Source organism: Gadus macrocephalus, chromosome 9 (genome assembly GCF_031168955.1).
Source record: "Gadus macrocephalus chromosome 9, ASM3116895v1".
NCBI lineage: Eukaryota > Metazoa > Chordata > Actinopteri > Gadiformes > Gadidae > Gadus > Gadus macrocephalus.
The window spans coordinates 22,187,009-22,206,665 of NC_082390.1; the positions used below are offsets into that span (position 1 = coordinate 22,187,009).

The 19,657-nt window shown below is 46.0% G+C and overlaps 1 protein-coding gene and 1 long non-coding RNA gene across 3 annotated transcripts in view; one reads left to right on the forward strand and one right to left on the reverse strand.

The window, feature by feature from the left end:
• LOC132464856 (uncharacterized) overlaps positions 1–8,516 on the forward strand; it is a 38,709-nt gene extending 30,193 nt beyond the window's left edge. Inside the window, exon 3 of the long non-coding RNA XR_009527366.1 lies at positions 7,860–8,516. This is a non-coding gene — a long non-coding RNA (uncharacterized LOC132464856). The remainder of the gene's footprint in view (positions 1–7,859) is intronic.
• On the reverse strand, positions 60–3,671 carry LOC132464854 (zona pellucida sperm-binding protein 1-like). 2 transcript variants are annotated; one of them, XM_060061487.1, is made up of 8 exons: positions 2,703–3,671; positions 2,422–2,606; positions 2,225–2,322; positions 1,982–2,142; positions 1,479–1,671; positions 1,166–1,310; positions 1,009–1,087; positions 60–918 (listed from the first exon to the last, which is right to left on the reverse strand). In XM_060061487.1, exons 1-8 carry the CDS (start codon positions 3,307–3,309, stop codon positions 812–814), a joined length of 1,575 nt encoding a protein of 524 aa, XP_059917470.1. In that variant the 5' UTR covers positions 3,310–3,671; the 3' UTR covers positions 60–811. The 2 variants fall into 2 exon arrangements, with proteins under 2 accessions (XP_059917470.1, XP_059917471.1); XM_060061488.1 differs by having other exon boundaries at positions 2,422–2,846.
• Positions 8,517–19,657: the final 11,141 nt, after the last annotated feature.

Sequence of the window (19,657 nt, forward strand, 5' to 3'; positions counted from 1 at the left end):
TAAGACCAAGATAAGATAAGAACTTTATTGTCTGTCACAAGTGACAGAAATTCGTCTTTGACAGAGCATGTTCAATTTACACAAAATAAATACATACTACAAGACAAAATAATGACAATAATTTAATGCAAAAGAATGCAAGCCGTGCAAAGGGATGACTTAATGGAGTACGATATGTTGCCCATTTGTGACTGTTCAGTGTGGTGATGGCAATGGGGATAAAAGATTTTTTGCTGATGTTTTTTCGTGCCAAGCGTCGACCTGATGGAAGTAACTCAAAGGATTGGCGGAGGGGGTGGGTGGGGTCCTGTGTGATTGTATTGGCTGTTGGGGCTTGGGGAAAGAAAATTATTTGCCGGCTTGATTTACTATCCGGGCAAGTTTTGTTTTGTGCTTGATGGTGACGGTGTTGTACCAGGCTGAGTTCCTGAAAGTATGGATTCAATGAGTGAACAGTAAACCCTGTTAAAATGTCATTGCTGACATTAAAAACTCTGAGCTTCCTAAGCAGGTGGAGGCGCTACTGGGATTTCTTGTATACAGAGTCAGCGTGCTGGGAGAATGACAGACGTGTCGAGCTCTGTCACAATGTATTTGATTTTGATAATCTATTCAATGAGTGAACGATTCAATGAGTGATCGACAAAGCTCTATGAGCTTTGTCGTTCTTGCAGTAAAAATGTTCTTTGTGCAGAAGAAATTACAAAACTTTGAATCGTGTGATAAACCATCTGGTTTAATTTCATGCATAAGAATAATTTAAAACATTAATGGTTGTGCACAATATTAACGTTGAAACCACTCGTATTCATTATGGGACCTGATGGGCCTCCTCTACCCGACCCATCAGCAGCGGCCCAACGGTCATCACCATCCTGGGCTCCTTCGCCACAGCGGTCGCAGCAACGTCCCTCTTTTCTGTGGACGGATACGAAGGAAGGTGGTCATTTGAAATAACACAACATCGCCACAAATTCTGCCAAGCAAGTACAGAATGGATGTACTCACTTTTTCTGCCACCACATCTGGAATCACATTGTTCGCCTTGTCCAGGTGTGCACACTTCAGTGCTGCAATGGATATAAACCTGGAAAAACCAACCATGTTAGTGATGAGACTCTTCTTTAGGCGTGGATTACTATGGGATAATTGATTATTGATTCACCTGCTCCTTAAGGGGGCTCATGTCCTGATCCACAAAGGTAAACATCTGGAAAATGAAACGCTTGTAGTGACTTGGGAACGGCAGGCCAGATGAAAGACCGATAGGAATCAGAGTGGACAGGTAACGGTCGCCCTGGTTCGGACATCTGAACAAATAACAAACATTAGAAGGAAAATATTACATTTTAGAATTGTCTCTTGATGTTTATCTGAGAAAGTTGTCCAAAAATATATTATTTAAATAGTATTATGCCACAGTAAGTTTAGTAGTACGTGATATTTGGATCCCTTATTTAACATTGCTATATATTTACCCTTCAATGAGGATGTCCCACTGGGGCAGGCTGTGTGGGTTGAGTTGGGTGGTGGTCCAGCAGCGACCCAGAGTCAGAATAAGCCTAGGATCCATCATGTTCAGGAGACGCACTTCTATATAAACTGGATCCCTCAACACTTTGGTAACAGGATAGTCTGAATCCACGTAGTATGAGTCATATGCAACATCCACTGAAAGAAAGAGACGTTTTGGTTAACGATTAATTGTGAAAAAGACCTGGAATATTTTTGTCCATTTTCCCATTAGTAGCCTCTAGTGGCTTACGTTTGAAGAACAATAGCTGTTTCATAACTGTCTCTCAAAACTGGACCACAATAAATTGAATTATAGAGACCCATCTGTGGATGGCCACATTTTATTCTTGAGAACATTTCTAGTTCAGATACTTTTTTCTGGAAAAAAAGCTGCAGTAGAAATGAATGAATGATTAAAATCACTAGGACCTGTTGGCTCTGTTGGCTTTTTGTCCGTTGTTTTTACCTGCACGACAGCCCTTCGTCGTGCATACTCCATTTCCCAATCTTAGCTCCACTTGAATGGGACCAATCACAGGAGCTATGGCTACAGGCCCTGCCAGGTTCATTGTTTGAGTCATCAGTGTTTCCACAGAAACCCCACGGTATATACACCGGAAGCGCACTCTGAAAAAAAAAGTAAAAATGGCATACGTCTGAGTGACAGTTATATTTAATATTAACGTCGATCTAAAAACTTTTATCCTACTCATAGTAGCTGTCCCTGGTGATGCTTCCCAAGGGTCCGACACCCAATTCGTAGGTGGAAAACAACCTGTTCTCATAGATTATAGATCCTTGGACTTCCTGTGGGAGTAGCCATTAAGCTTATACAACTGATCATAATGATAGTGACAATAAGGGATTTTATATCTGTTGAAAAAAATATTTATAATAGATACATACCATAACAACGGAGCCACAGGAAGTTACAGGAAAGTGGTAGATTGCAAAGAGTGAATTAAAGTCAACATGAGTGCAATCAGGCTCTGAGCTCATCAGAGAAATGGACTCCAGGTCGATGTTGGGAAGAGTGGCATCCCGGGCAGCGACTACAATGAAGCTGGCATCCTTGGTGCACTGGACGGTCACTATAGTTACAAAGCCACAATAATTAGAAGAGGTCTTCTACAATTGTTCATATTTAAAATAATACAATTTTCTGTTCAATGTCTCTTAACACTCACCTGCTTTTCCATAGTAGCATCCGTTTATGTCAGAGCAGCAATGGATCTCCATACAAGCAGCGGGTGATATTTCAGGCCCTCCGCAGGGAACCCTCAGGGGTATGTCCACCTCACAGCTTTGGGGATTAGGAGACATTACTTGTCCTGGATTCTGCAAATGTTGCCCTTTACCAGCGGCATCAAACTCAACCTGAGAGTGCTTCATTGGGGGTCGGTGTGCTGGCCAGGGTGGTTGCTTTGGATATTCTGGTGCCTTTGGTGGCTGCTGGTGCTGTGGAGGCGGATGTGCCGGCCAGGATGGTGTCTTTGGTGGCTGATAGTCATGTTGAGGCGGATGTGCCGGCCAGGATGGTGTCTTTGGTGGCTGATGGTCTTGTGGAGGCGGATGTGCCGGCCAGGATGGTGTCTTTGGTGGCTGATGGTCTTGTGGAGGCGGATGTGCCGGCCAGGATGGTGTCTTTGGTGGCTGATGGTCTTGTGGAGGTGGATATGCCGGCCAGGATGGCTGAGGGTGCTGAGCACCCTTCTGAGCTACCACCAAGTTTCCAGCATAGCAACCCAGCAGCACTAGTGCCACACTTAAGGGTACACTTGAATGTCCCACCATGTCCTTTGATCTGGCTGATCAGAGGAATCCACTACTCTCCTGTTGTGGCTGGCCACTGCTTTTATATGTGGTTATATGTGACTTATTATAAACCCAACCCCCAAGGTCACCTCCACTTTTTAGGGCAATGTTTTTCTTGACATCACCCTCTAACAGACTTTGATGGCTTGCATCAAGATCAGTTTTAAGGGTAGCAAAAAAAATAACTGTCCTACCACATCACTTCACTAGAAAGACGTGACAATGTTTATTGACAATGGTCACATTTTGGTCATGATGACCCTAACTCCTAAAGGTCTGTTTGACCTGTAAACTTTATTTGCCAGCAAATATTTATTTTTTAAAGTGCACATTGAACAGGACTTGTCTATTCCATTTTTGATAGTGTTAAGGTAGCTGGTGGTGCGAGCAGGCAGGTAGGACCCAAACGCAGACGGTATTGAACGGAAACGGCACTTTATTCAGGCCTAAAGGCTAAGGCACAGGAATCAGGGAACTCGGGAGACAACTCGGAACTCGGGAGACTACAGGGAACTCGGGAGACGACAGGGAACACGGGAGACGACAGGGAACACGGAACACGCATGACTAGCCACCGCAAACAACCACAGCAAACCACAACTAACAACCACAATGACAGCACAAGGAACAAAGGAAAGACGAGGGCTTAAATAACAAACACAACGAGGAACAGCTGAGACACATTAGGGGAGGGAACAGTAATCAACACAGGAGGGAAACACAGGGAGACACCCACACCCTGACAGATAGTACTTAGATTCCAAGAGTACTAGCACATTTGTACATTAAAAGTTGACACATTTCTATAAACATCCAAATTAATTTGCATATTCACAGCTGCGTTTACTGACCAAGAATTGGAAAAAGTGAGAAGCCAAACAGTTTTTTTTGACATTGTGATAGACTGTGGCAGGTTGAGCTGCACTGTGTTTTGGCTCTGAATGAAAATTGAACTAGGGTCAAATTTGGCACATGATGTATTGCCTTACTTTGAGATGCTTTGTGGCAATCTAGTGGTGTCCTACCTGAGATATGGAGTATGGGCCTGCTGTAGTGGAGACTTCAGTTTCATAACACAATCCTGAGAGTGTAACAAGGCCTTCGGCACAGGATGTCCCGAAGGCCTTGTTACGCTCTCAGAATTGCCTCAACTATTTAACTCAAGTAGGTAACTCAAGAATAATTCATGCCAATTAATTTACCATCTCTTAATTTAACCATCTGTCACCTAAACACTTACCTAACTTTAACCATCTATAACCCAATACCTGCACTTAAACATCTAACCATCTTAAATAAGCTATTTATTAATGCAGACTTCATTCTTTCTTATCTTTACCTTTTTATTGAGTTTTCTTTTACAGAACATAAACAAAGGTGGTACATATGTCCGCAGGACATCAAAACAAACAAAAAAGAAAGATTAGGGAGAGGATCCATTTCTAATCCAAAGCACAAGTCAAAAAGTCAAATTTTACGCTTATATACACACATAGGTACGTGGCCTCACTCTTGTACATGCTTACTGATGTATACTGTATATTTACCGTAATAATGCTTAAATATCACCCAAAGATTTGTATCTTTGATATCACCATAAAACAACTCAGCTCTTTGATACAAAATGATATTAAACTGAGGCAAGGCAACTTTATTTATGCTGCACTTTTCATGCACAAGGCAGACTCAAAGTGCTTCACATATCAACATGAGGCAGACTCAAAGTGCTTCACATATAAACATTGTCATACACTAAAATTAATTAAAAATTAATTACTAGAAAATAACACATATGCAGACATTTAGTAAAATAGATAGAACATAAAAGGCAAAGTTAAAAAAGCATTTTAGAAAGAAAAATAGAAAATAAAGGTATAGTTAAAAAGGCTTTTATTTTTAGAAAGTGCAATGTACTTAAGATTTAGCAGAAAGCTAAATTAAACATAAAAGTCTTCAGTCTTGAGGTCCGAGTTGGGGTCATGTGTTAAATCCTCAGGGAGTTTATTCCAGCTATTTGTTGCATTGTAACTAAATCCTGCTTTCCCATGTTTCGTGTTTACTCTGGGGAAAATTAACAGATTGGTCTCAGAAGATCTTAATATTTTGGCCATAAACTATGTAGGGATTTATAGGTTAGCAACATGATTTTAAAATCAATTCTCTGACCTACAGGAAGCCAATGTAACGATTTAAGAATTGGTGTAATATGTACAAATTTGTTGGTCTTTGTTAGACCTCAAGCAGCAGCATTTGACATTTACTTTTATTTATTTTTGTTTTTGTTTGTTATGCATGCTGATGGTTTAGTTATCCATTCTTTTCCTGTTTTTTGTCTGTTGTCTTGTATGTTGAATCTTGTCTTGTTATATGTTATGTGTGGACCCCAGGAAGAGTAGTTGGTGTCTTCTGCATCAGCTAATGGGGATCCAAATAAAATCGATGAATCCATATCTTTCCGTCCGTCCGTCCGTCCTTCCGTCCGTCTGTCGTTTCCGTCGTTTCCCTCGTGCCAGTGGAACAGCCTTGGGGATTGACCCGACCCTTGACCACAGACCACCTTGGGGCTGTCAGACATCCTGTTTGCAATTGCCTGTCCTGGTGGTAGATACACCATAATGCATAATGCCTGCTATCGAAATAGGTTACATACATACTACACACTTTAATATACATATACTGTATATTAGTGAACATACCTCGTATATACCATCCCATCTTTTCCCCCCCATACTCATTTGGCATGTTACTATACGGTAACTATAGTGTTTCATATCATAGATAAAACCCCCCTTTTAACACTTTAACGTTCAGACTCAAACTCTCACTCCCCCCATCTAGGCATACCCCTAGACGGGGTATGACTAGATTTCTGCTTATACGCGACGACATGGCCTCTGGCTAGTCACTTTTCATCTCTGGGGGTAGACAACTTGTCGGTCTGATAAAATTGCTGTTCTAAGTGTCATACTATCAGGGGTCGTGGCTCCAAAGTCTACAATATCCTTACGGTATACTATTAGCATCGTTAAAGGAGTCTAGAAAATACTTTGTCTTAAACGGAAACATCTGTCTGGCTATCAACAAAATCTGAAAATTGTCACGAGGGTTCTTAAACAAAACCATGTAATTTGTATTTAAGCCTATTGTTTGCCTGTTTTTTCCTTGCATGAATAAACTCTGTACCAGATACATACAACTGAGGTTACGATGGTGTACAAATTTGGTAAAAACATGCTGAACCTCTAAATTATTGCAAGCATCATTCATCAAGTCATCCATAATGAGCCGATATCTAGTATTGGATGGTAAGATTGAATCATCGCCCCAGAGATTTAAGGATCCCTTACACAACGTTAATGCACCTCATTTTAACCAATTCGGCATATATAGGTGGCCAGAATGAATAAATATATACTATATTTGTCAATCTTTTCGGAAAATAGACGATCATATTCTCAATAACTGTTTTGACAAAGAAGGTTTTGCCGGTGTTTGATGGTCCTGATACTACCATGCTGAACGGTTGTTGAAGCCTGGGGTCAGACATATTGTTCCCCAAAGCCATCTTACCACCCTTCTTGCCCCCCCTGATGGGATGGATACTTTGTGACAAAAACCATTAAACATTTAACATACGATATTTGACATTGTATGTAACTGGAAATTTCGTTGCTCTGTAACATGTGCAATGATAACAATAAAAATCTTATCTTATCTTATCTTATTCTTTATTCACACATTAATCGGGTATATATACAAATCATTTTACAAAAGAGACTGATGACACCAACATATAATGCACAAAAATATTACAAAAAACAAATAAAAAACAACAATGAACCAAAACATTAGTCTGTACAACCTCGTACCCCTTGTTTATCACTACGGATGATAGCCTAATAGCTAATATCCATAAGTAAGCGTAGCGTCATCAGGAAAGACCCTACGTTTGTTGTAAACCACGCACAGACGTTTAACTAACATGACGGTTTTAAGCAGTAACCTCTGGTTATCTTGAAACATCTACCGTCAAGAAAATCTGCAGGGGTGGACATTTCCGTACCTTTACATCCTTTGTGTCCTGCAGAAAATAATTGATTTGTAATACCTCGTCACTAAAACGTCCATCTTGCTCCAGCGCTTCTCTCACTCATACAACATTATACAGATCTTCCTTCCCATACTTGTAAGAAAATTGATGTCCGTGCAGCTCTTTGGCCTACGGAAGAAACAGAATGTGATGGAAGAAACAAATGATGACGTCTGAATGACGTCATAATTTGTTTCTTCCATCACATTATGTAACACAAAAATAACTTAACAGCAGGAATGCAGAGAGTATTCACAAGACAATCGATCTGTGAAATTAGATACTTTGTGGAAAACAATGTCATTGTAAGGAAATAGTCAGCTTACAGTTAAAAAATAAATGGGTGCAGGCCAGAGATGGAAATTAACTTTTTTGCCCACCAGCCACTGTGGCAGGTATATTAAAAAATGTACCAGCCACTAGGGCTGTAACGATACAGAAACTCACGATTCGGTTTGTATCACGATTTTTGACCCATGGTTCGATACATCCCATGATTTTTTTAAATTTAAAAAGCGTTTTATTTAAACAACACTGATATACCAATTAACTTTATGTAACATTTGATAACAAATAATTTGGAACACTGAACAGATTTGAACAGAAAGAATACTATTAAAGTATAGCTAAATTAATAAAGAAATAAACAAAGATTGCAGTTGGAGGATGCTTTTTGCTGGTAGGCAAAAACCCTCAACTGTTTGGTTGGTTTAGTCAAATATCCTTATTAGCGCTTCTTATTAGGCTATGTGGCTTAAATAATGACATAATCAGGCCGTATAGAATGCAACATGTTTAATCGCCTAACTTTCAATAGATGGGGAAAAACATGAACGTCTTTAACATGAACGTCGCAATAACGAGGCATAGTGTTACGAGTAGCATATGTGTGTGCGCGAGATTGGCAGTGTGCGTATGCGTGTGTGAGTGACGTCAGCGAGTGAGTGGACGAGCGAGGAGAGCGAGCGGTAGCGCGTGTGTCTAGTAGGGATGGGCAAAATGATTATTTTCCGGGAACTAGTTCTTTCAGTTCAGTTCACTATAACGATTCGTTTATTTGATTCGGTCGTTTTGATTCGTTCGTTACGTCAGATTACGTCTTAAAAAAAATAAAAATTAAAAAAACGTTTATTTATTAAACAGATGGAGGTCAAGTCTATTTTCGAAAAAATGTAGGGGGATATATGAGTGGCCCCACGTCGAATGGTATGACCCAAGATACGTCGGACAGAAAGCGCGCATATTCGACGGTACCGCCTTGTCATTGGCTTACCCAGGTGCCATTGCAACACCATTGCTACCTCTCATTGGCTGAATCTTTGAGAACGTTGACTCAATCAATATAAGTTGCGGGGAGACGAAGCTCTGTTCGTTTGTATATTTTATTTACGTGACCATATTTTTGGTTTATGTTTAAAAAAAAGAATCAAAGAACCAGTTCTTCTTGTTTTGGGGAACCAGTTCTTGTCGTTCACGTTCGGGATTCGTTCGTTGTAACGAATCGGTCGCGACCGACACATCCCTAGTGTCTAGTGTAGAAGCGAACGAGTCCGGTAGAATAAAGTACCCATCCTGTCAATAATCGGTGGCCGCTTCATTCCGACCTATAAGCAGACAAACTGCCAGTCAACTCCCACTCTGGATAAATGTCGTTCATATCGCATATGAGGACCTTCGACGGCTGTGGAGAAATGCAATCCTCCGTAGCCACGGAGAGCGGTCATCACAGAGAGGGCATCTCGTCGCATACTTAAGGCATAGGAGGGGCGCTGTCAGCAGACTATTATTTAGACAATTATTAGCAAATTTCAATCGGACATTTTGACCGGAGAGTTAGAAAGGGCATATCGCGCTTCTGCCTTCTCACACCGCGAGACAGGTTCGTGGCTTTGAGTGTCGCGATTTCGGTTTCGATACGCGTATCGTTACAGCCCTACCAGCCACTCCATATTTTTTTAATATATGCGTTCATTTTAAACAATATAATAGTAACAATAGATAAGAAAAGTGTTTTCATACACATCATTTTTTCCATCAGAAGTTATTTTTACAGTAAGTAGGTGCTACCAAGGAACTCAGTTGAAAATGTTACACTCTTACCGCATATGATAAACAATACACAGGTATCTGCCATGTTAAATCATGTTTATTTCAAAGGTGTTACGATGACAAGTTTGGGGATAATTAATCTACACAAAGTATTAAAAAAAAAAAAATTGACATTAACAATAAAACAACATGCATGGCTACACCATCATAAGTCAATAGGACAATTTTTTTTTTATATTTACATGTGACTGCATACAAATGTGTCCATAGACATGGTAACTAACGTATGATAGTAAGCATTATTGGTCCTTAACACTAATATTCAGAAAAAACACTGCCTCAAAAGGCTATTGGCTTAATGCGTGTATGAACGGGCAAATATCTCAGGAAAGGTGTGGCATGCCAGTGGAAAAACGGTAGGAGCCAGTACGAAATCGTAATTACCATTTGACATGAGTGGCATGCCACTGGAAGAACGCTAGGTGCCAGTATAAACTGGTAATTACCATTTTACATGAATGCCATGCCAGTGGAAAAACGGTAGGAGCCAGTACGAAATGGTAACGGTAGTTAGACTAGCCACCTAAACAGGTCTTTTTAGGTGGCTAGGCTAACTACCGTCACCGGAGCAAGTCCGGCTGTTTTCAAAAGCATCTGTCATTTCAAAAGCAACAACAAACTGATCGCAAATATCCTAACAATAGATCGGACGAGAGAAACATATAAATCCCTTTATTTACGGCGTTATGTTGTGTTATAGTGTCAATAAAAACCAAATATATATAGCTTTACATTTAAGGCAATACTTGTCTTGAAATTATGCGGAGGAGGCGGGCCGTGCTGGTGTCACATACCATTGTTGGGAACGACAGTTCTATTTCATGTAGGCTACGCCGTCTACGCTTCGCCTCATGGACTTGTCCCTGAACATTTTCAACTATGCACCAATCAACGTGGGCACCGCCCACATTCCCACGGCACCGTGTATATAAGGCAGCGCAAACCGCCGCCCATCCTCCCTTTTCTTTCAGCCTTTGTACTGACTAAATGAAAACGAAGATGACTTCCATTAAGATGACCGGTGGCGGCGGCATGGGTGAGGCCACGGACCAACGGCCCTTTTCAGGGCCACTGGAGCTGGCGGGCCCTTTTCAGGGCCTCAGTGAGCCTCCTGTCCCGCCTCCCTGGCTCCGGGTGACACTGGGCGTGTTTCAGGTGCCTCGGCGCTGAACACACCGCGGCTGCCTTGGGTGCCCCCGCCTCCTGCGCCGCCTGCAGAGGGGCTCCTCTCCAGGCACCTATTTTTCTCCCCGTCGGTGGATCTCGCTGACGCCATTGACATCTTCGGGGCCAAAGTTCCGGACGCCCAGGACGCCGACGAGCGCTTCGAGGTTGACGACGTCGCCTCCTTGGATGACGTCTTTCCTGGCTCTGCGTCTGAGTTCTCCCGCTCCGGGGCTTCCACCGAAGTCACTATCGTCCCGAGGGAGAGACCGCGCCGGATGGCCGATCTCTCACCCATGATCGGCGAGATCATGGGTGAGGCTGCGGCCGTCAAGGGCATCCCTATGCCAGCCCCGCCACCCGCCCCCATGTCGGATGACATGCAGGGCGAGTGTTTTCGCACCCTGTCTTCCTCCCGGCGGGTTACCCAGTGCCCCCTGTTCCCACCGGTTCAGCACCTTTTCACCGCTGCGGATGCGGACCCCTCTGCTTTGAAGGCCCCGGTGAGGGCCTTCACTGACTTCACCAACATGGAAGGGTGGGCTGATACTCAGGCGAGGGGGATCCCTCGCCCGTAGCCTTCCCTGGGATCTCTTCTCTGTCCGGGCGCCGGATGGCGTCCTAACGAGAAGCCGCTGCCCCCCGACCGCCTCCAGAGGCAGATTGACGGCCTGACGGACAGGGTGTTCGTCTGTGCCTCGCAGTCTGCGGTGGCGGTCAACAACATCGCCCTGTTCTCCTCTGCCCTGGTCTCCTTGTCGGCTGGCAGGGAGGCTTACGGCCCGGAGGAGGCCGCGAGATGGCTGGCGGTTTCCCGCTTCTCCAGCGCCATGCTTCAGCTGTGCCAGCCGGTAGCCGTTTCGGCCGGCCGGTATATGGCGTGGGCCACAATGGTCCAGAGGGCCATATGGCTCTCTCACACCACGGTTCCGGAGCGAGAGCGGGCCAGCCTCGTCCAGGGCCCATTAGCTCCGGATGGACTATTTGGGCCTCGGTTCTCGGAGGTGCTCGCTCACCAGCAGGCCGTCCGTGAGAATCGTTCCCGGTTCGGGGTGATTATCACGGGCTCCTCCCACCAGCAGGCCGGTTCCAGCGCTCCAGGGGGCCGCCTCCGCCTCCAACCCCGATGCCGCAGCAGCATTCGCAGCAGCAGCTGCCGCCGCAGCCGGGGAGAGCAGCGCCACCGCAGCCGGGGAGCGCGGGGCCAGAAGTTCCGCAAACTTGCTCCCACTTTCTCTTATTTTACCAATAAAGAAAAGAAAGACCGCTCGACCGAACGGCAGTAAATACTCCCTAAAGAGCGATATTCCTTTAGATATTCCCCCCCCCCCCTCAGCCAGATGGCTGTAGGGTGGCGGCCGGACGGCGTGTTTACATAACCTCTGGTTCACCTGCTTCTAAGAAGCGGCGTCCCTTTGAGCTTCGTGGGCGGGCTGGAGACTCGTTAAACAAGCCCGTGGATACGGACGTTTGTACTAGTTTCTAGTTTCCCACCTAATCCCCTCTACCTCCCTTCTACAGTCTGTGGAAGGCGAGAAGACGGGTCTGCGCGCTGTGGTTACAGCCAGCGGACAACGCACGGTCATGAGTGCTACGGCTAGACGGCTCGTTGCCTGTTCAGCGGACACGAGCGCGGCGTCTAGACAGCTCGCTGTTTGTACAGCCACTAGTTCTGTGACGTCTTCCACGCTCGCTGAGCCTCCTCCCTTTCATGGGATGTCCCCCTTGGTCCACACACTGTGTGGAGGCGGTAGGGTCCGAGGAATACGGGTTATTCCTGGGCAGAGTTCCTCAGCTGTCGGCTCGCCCTCTCTCCAACCGCTATGCGTGTTGGCTAGAGCGGTGCGTTCTACAATCGTGGTTGGACAACAAGTTGAGATTGGGTCATCCCATACAGTTCAAGCGCCGTTCCCCATCCTTTATGGGGTTGGTGGAGACCAGGCTACAGGATCCGGTGGCAAGCACGGCTCTGGCAGCAGACGTGGCCCGTCTCTTTGAGAAGGGGGCCATCACTGTTGTTCCCCCCCCCACGAGTCACATCAAGGGTTTTACTCCTGCTACTTCCTGGTTTCCTGAAAGTCAGGGGAGATGAGACCTATTCTGGATCTTCGCGTGTTCAACAGATTCGTTGCCACGAGAAAATTCGGAATGCTCACTATTGGAGCGCTGCTCCAATGTGTGAGAGAGGGCGACTGGTTTACATCCCTGGATCTCTAGGATTCTTCCTTCCACGTCCCTTTCGGCAGGCGCACAGGAGGTTTCTCCGTTTTGCCTTTATGGGGGTGCCGTACGTGTACCAGTGCCTGCCATTCGGCTAAAGCTTCCCGCTCCCCGGCCGGCAGATGGCCTACTTGGGGCTTTGCCTAGACTTAGCCACCATGACAGCAATGCTCTCGCCTCCTCGGCGAGACGCCATCCTGTTGGCGCTCTCTCGCTTTCGCATTCTCAGAAACATGACCGCGCTGTCCACCATGCGCCTGTTAGGGCTGATGGCAGCCGCCCATCCCGTGGTTCCCCTGGGTCTGCTCTTTATGCGCAGACTCCAGCGGTGGTTTGCTCGCCAACGGTTTGACCCCGTGCGACACAAGCTCAGGGTGCTCCTCCTACCCCGTTCGGTGTCACCAAACCTGGAATATTTGGGAACCCCCCCCCGCCCTTCTCAGGGGTGTTCCCCTGGGCAGAGTGACGTCCTACATAGTGGTCTTCACGGACGCCTCGTTGAATGGTTGGGGAGGAACGTGCCTCTCTCACTCGGTCGGAGGCGAGTGGCGCACGCCCCCTACAGTCCACATAAATGTGCTGGGACTCGTCGCTGTGAGGAAAGTGCTGTTGCATTTCTTTCACCTGGTGCGTGGCCACCACGTTCTGATCAGGACAGACAGTGTGTTGGTGGCGGCGTACATAAACAAACAGGGGGGAGTGCGCTCCTCTGCTCTCAACCAAAAGGCGGTCGAGCTCTGGCTTTGGGCTCTTCAGTATCTCCTCAGTCTGAGAACCCTGCATATCGCCGGTGCCCAGAACTTCGGGGCGGACCTCATGTCTCGCGGCGGTCCCCGTCGCGACGAGTGGCGGTTGCATCCCGACATTGTCAGACTGATCAGGCAGAGGTTCAGGACGGCTCAGGTGGACCTGTTCGCGTGCAGGGAGAACACACACTGCAGGTGGTGGTTCTCTCTCGACCCTCCGGATCTTCCCCCGTTGGGGGTGGATGCGTTGGCGCACACAATTTGGCCGCGGGTTCTCTTGTATGCGTTTCCTCCGCTCCAGCTGATCCTTCCTCTTCTGGAACGGGTCAGACAGGAGAGATTGTCCCTGATTGTAGTGGCTCTGGAGAACTGTGGTTTCCAGAGCTGGCGGCGCTCTCACGGACGGCGCCGTGGCCGGTACCGTTCAGACCGGATGCATTTTCACAGGCCCATGGGACGGTGCACCACCCGCCCGACGGTTGTTGATTTGGCTCCCGAGAGGTTGATCCTGCAGGGCAAAGGTTTGCCTGAAGCGGTTATCAACACTATTCAGGTACGAGGTGCTCGTGCGCCTTCTACTTCTTCCCTCTATGCGGCGAAGTGGTGCGCTCTCTCTGATTGGTGTGACAGGAACCACGCTGTCCCATCCCGTTGCGAGGTGGGAAGCGTGCTTGCGTTTCTACAGCACTTATTGGGGAAAGGTTTGGCTTTCTCCACTATCAAGGTCTATAAGGCAGCTGTTTTCGGCTGGCCATGCGGGCTGTGATGGTGGACCGATCTTCAGCCATCCACTGGTCAAGAGGTTCTTGCGTGGGGCTAGACGGGTTAGGCCTGTTTCGCGCGTGCTTACACCACGCTGGGATCTCCCCACCGTGTTGCGCGGGCTACTTTGTTTTTAGAAGTGGTGGGGACAATAAGCATAAGCTTGAGTGTGGTTTGAAAAGTGCTGGGTACCCTTATGTAAGCTATTCATCCATTCAACACTGCATTACAATATGCTCTACAGTGTATTGTCAGGTGTTGAAAATCCTATTCGAACAATAAAAGTTGAAAACCACAGTTTGTGTTTTGGCTTGTTTTGCAAAACGGCGTTGGAAACACCAGGGTATTGGCTCGGGATGTGTAATACTAATACACACAGGACAAAGAACAGTGTTGGCAATTTAACACTTATCTACACATCAACAAAGTTTACCAGACAAACAATGCCAGACTGTAAAGGGGGTACGAAATGAAACGAGGTACTGAGCATCAGCCTTTTGAAGACGAGCAAGGGCTGCTGGTAGCATATGTTATGCAGCATTAAAAAAAGAAGCGCCCAGAGGAGAATTGCATCTGCCAAATCCTGACCACCAGTAAACACTTGCGAGGGACCAATGTAGACTTCACTCGTTACAACATCATAAGCAAATTGCCCGCAAATAAAATCCCCTACAGTTTAGGATAGTCACACAGGTTATGCGAGAACATAATTATGTCAGGATAGGCCTACCAGGCTCCAAGTCGTCACATATCTCAATCAGACAAAACAACTATAACCACATTGGCATAGCAATCGCACCGTGTGTAGCTGCTACTAGCTGCAATCTATATATACAATGCATACTAGCTGGAGCACCAACCAGAATCAGATCACAATCGCTTAGGACCGTGGGTAACCTTTGGCCAGGGGGGTATACCACGAACCTCGCTGAACATACCCAGCCTTTCTTGGGAAAACCTGGCTCGACAGAGCCGCAACTCGCAATCAGAGTTAAATGGTACCATGAAGCTCACTTTAGATTCAATTAGTTGAACCAGGTTTTCTGCTTTAGGTTCAGTGCGCGTTCACGTGAAAGGGGTGTTTTTTGCGTCATTTTTCTCACCTTTACGATAGATCAAGCAGTCTATATGCGTATAAGTGAAAAGATTCTGCATATTGTCTATAAAATAACTATGCCAAATGCAGAATTGTTTGCCATTAATCCAAATAGAATGATGATTTAAAAATGCATAAGCAACGTCCATCCTGCCTTATTCTATCATTTAGGGAATTCACTTTAAAAACACCCTATGTAAGAAATGTATGGCATGTTATCAACCGCTGAGAGGTAGCGGCTGTAGCGTAGTGGATTAGTATAAGACCCGAACGCCAGCGACCGGGGATCAAATTCGCCGGTCTATCATCATGCATTTTACCCCCATAGATGTGGTGCCAGTGTTGGGAAAAACGGTCTGTCTAGTTACTGGACCAGATGAAATGAGACGGAGAGGTAATAAAGTCTATCGGCACGAGGACCTTGGATTTATTAAGTAAAGTGGCAACGGTTATACAGAGTCATAAAGCGTGAGAAATCGAATATGTCTAAGTCCCTAATCAGCGCTGATGGTTCGTCCAGAGCTTCGCCTCCGTGGAAGGTCTGCTGCGGAAGAAGGGGATGCAGAGTCCCTGTGTGGTACAGTTTTTATGCTGTATCCTCCTCTCGATGAGGTGTGTGCGTTTGAGGTGTGTGTGGTTCTGTGTGTTTTGGCTCCCAGGCCCTGAGAGAGCTTCGTAACGGGGAGAGTTCCTCGTGTCTCCGGAGTGATAAATTAAAACGGGGAGTGCCCCCCTGAAATGTCTCCTGTGTGATAATTGAATGTGGCTCTCAGGCCCCTGGTGTGGGCAGAGGTATCTCTTGGTTCCTCCTAACGGGGAAGAGCTCTCAAAATGTCTTGTGTGTGATAAATTAATGTGGCTCTCAGGCCCCTAGTATCTGCATGTGTTCCTTCTAGTGGGGGAGAGCTTCGAGGTGTCTCCTGTGTGATAAATTAATGTGGCTCTCCCGTTCTTGAGGATGACTGGTGCATTGTCTGAGTGTCAACCATTTGCCTGGGAAATGGGGCCTTCGGCTCTGGCCTTGACCTGACTATATTATCATGTTTGTGTTATGTGTTCGTTGGGTTTAGAGCAAGAGTCGACTATATATTAATGTGCCTGCCATGTGATGTGCTCATCAGGTTATTTTTCCCAACATATCCCCCTCAAGTCGTCGCAAGACGACTTTTACTCATTAGGGGTACGAGGGATAGGACTCCAGCGCGGGACTACCATTATAACACCATTAGAAATAACAGAAAGAAGGCAAAATGATCATAAAAACAAACAACCATGAGCATGGGACTAAAACAACTCGCTGGACCGGGCGTATGGGGAACCACGTGGGAGAAACGCTACCCATGCTTCAGACATGGGTATGCCATACACACCCCACCTAGGGGGTGGCATCCACCCCGGCCTTACATCGCGAGCAGACAATACCAACAATACTGGCAGCAGATGATACACAACAAAACCAACACCAAACCATAACAACAACAACAAAATGCAACAATAAAACTACCAGTAAACAATAACGATATAAACAAAAATGCAACAATCACACAAACACTACACAATAACAATCACAGGAAAGAAATGCAACCCTGAAACGTGTCCCTAAATAATAATAATAATATCAGAAAGATATGAGGTAAACAACGAATGGCAATCCCCCTCAACCCATCCCTAGATGACCGCACACTAAGGATGTGAGGAGGAGTTAACTGGTCGTGCAACAATAAGCAATCACACGCATGGGGTATTCAGGGTAGGCCCGGGGCACGGGAACAACTGAAACCACGGAATAGTCCTGAGCGTCATCACGGGCAGGTGGTCGCAAGGCGCCACCTGAGCATTAGACCCTTTTATTCAACTGCGCTCAGGACCCCATCTGATAAACGGGCAATCAAGGCCCCTGGAATCTCGCCCGTGTGTATCCCCGAGCTCCATCTAGTGGGACAGCGATATAAACAACAACATTTATGTTCCCGGCGTCGGTTGCGTAGACGCGGGCATAGATATGGGAGTGGCTAAAAACAGTGAAGCATACAGAAGCGAATACAGCCAGGGGCGCCCTTAAACCTTAAGGGAACGGGCCGCAGCCCCTGGTACCGGAACGCAGATCCCTGGTCCGGGCGACGTGGGTGCATCAGGTGGGAGGGGGGTGGTGCCGTTGGCGGGGACGGGAATGGGGCAGCCCACCATGTTCTCCAGCCGGATCAGGTCGGGCCCCTCTGGTGGTCCCTCGTCCAAACTCTCCGGTGTATACTCGATCCCCAGGTAAGCTTGGATGGCACCTGCTGCACCTGTAGCGCCCATCGCTCATTGGGCTCTCCATCCATCCTGTGAAGGGGTCATTAATGCCGGAGCTCTCTGCCAAATCTAATCTGAGGGACTGTAACCCTGCCAGCACCCTGGCCACCGACCCATCCGGTGCGAAATCTGATTGCATCATCCTTGGGTGGTTGGTCAGCTCCGGGCGTGTCTGCATCTGGCTCCTCCTCTGGCCCTGGAACTTCGTGTTTCTCTTGCTGGAATTACAAACTTATGTACAACAGTTAGATGTTCAAACATATTTTCCTTAATTCTATTTCTAATTACTCTAATGGAAGTCCCTTTTGGGACCCTTGAATGTTAGGTGAAGGCATGGGTCGACCCTTAAGCATTTCATGCGGGGTTAGATGCGTCGTTCTGTTAGTTTTCATGCGATAACTCATTAGTGTCAGTCGTAGTGCATTAGTTCAATTTAGTGCTTGCACAAATGTTGTTAATTTTTTGTCTTGAGCGTCCCATTCACTCTTTCCACCATACCTTGTGGTTGAGGATTGGGGCGTAATCTAGTCTTTATTTGACATGCAAATATTGAATCACATGTTTGAGTGTTCTCTGAATAAACGCTCCGTCTGAGCTTATTTCTGACGGAATTCCAAACCTAGTCATGACTTCTCTAGTCCGAAACTTGATTACTGTAGCCGCACTTGGGTCTTTTGATGGGACTGCTTCTACCCATCTGTTGAACACTGTTTTTTTTTTTTTTTTTTGCAAGTATGGTGAAGAAAACCTTGTTTTCAAATTTTCTTTTTAATTCTCCTCAATACCTCCCCCCTTGCGCAATGGTCAAAACCATGCACATTAAATGATAAGCAAATCTAAGAATGCCGTTGGTGCAACCAACGTCGAAACGTCTAACCTTAACCATCAGCAAACTAAAACCAATCTTTTGGGAAGGGAAATCGAAACCAGTATGTCCAAAACCAAAGCCCAATATGGGTGGGTTTACCATCAGCCGCCGGAGACCACGCTGTTCCAAAGTCATGCACTAAACCGAAAAACGTACATGCGTTAGTGGCCTTCTATACCACAAATGTAAAATAAAATAAAACGCGACATGCCCCGTTCCAAGACCACCTCTGCTGCCAGAGCTGACATATCTGACTCCTGTTCCTCCTCCACCCTACACCCCACCCGGCACTTCCTATGATTGTTGCAGCTCGTGACTTCATGATCAAGTAAGCCAGTGTCCACAGCGACTCTGCCAAGTAATCGTGACTGTGCCTGCCTTAGGTCGTCCCGGGTGTCAAGGTGGGATCTTACCCGTCGTTGGCTAACCAGCCTTCCATACTGGCTCGCTGCAGGATGCCATACCTGGGATACAATCAATCCCCACCTATATGGTGGTATAGATCGCAAAGTGGAGGGATGGAGACAGAGTCTTCAGCCCCATCTGTTCTATGCAGCCAAGTGTGTGCGTATTGGATACACATCAGGGAAATTATAAAACAAAAGGTAATTTATCAGAGTTAAAATTATTGCAGCAGCAGTAGTGGCATTTGAAAGGTAAACCCACTACTTCCGAATCCAAATTGACAACATAGCATGTAGGACCCCTTCCCAGCAGATGTGGCTTCAATCCACCTGTCATCCTTGACCAAAGAGATACACCCCATATTTTAATAGGTGTAGTCCTACTTGTAATCAGTTTATCAAGATTACTTTATTTTATTTTATTATTATTCTCCTTCTTTATCATATCCATATTTATTCAATTATTCTTTCCTGTGTGAAAATAATATGAATCACTTAGTTAATAGCAACACCTTCTTTAGTCCAATTGCATTAGATTATCATCACTGTTGTCCTATTAAAGTATCAACGTTA

What these genes read in the sequence shown, in the direction of transcription:
- LOC132464854 (XM_060061487.1), bottom strand. Translation starts at nt 3,309, where the DNA reads ATGGTGGGACATTCAAGTGTACCCTTAAGTGTGGCACTAGTGCTGCTG. An exon ending in ATGCTACTATGGAAAAGCAG is followed by an intron (nt 2,607 to 2,702) that starts GTGAGTGTTAAG and finishes TTGTAACTATAG; the next exon opens with TGACCGTCCAGTGCACCAAG. An exon ending in TGAGCCCCCTTAAGGAGCAG is followed by an intron (nt 1,088 to 1,165) that starts GTGAATCAATAA and finishes TGGTTTTTCCAG; the next exon opens with GTTTATATCCATTGCAGCAC.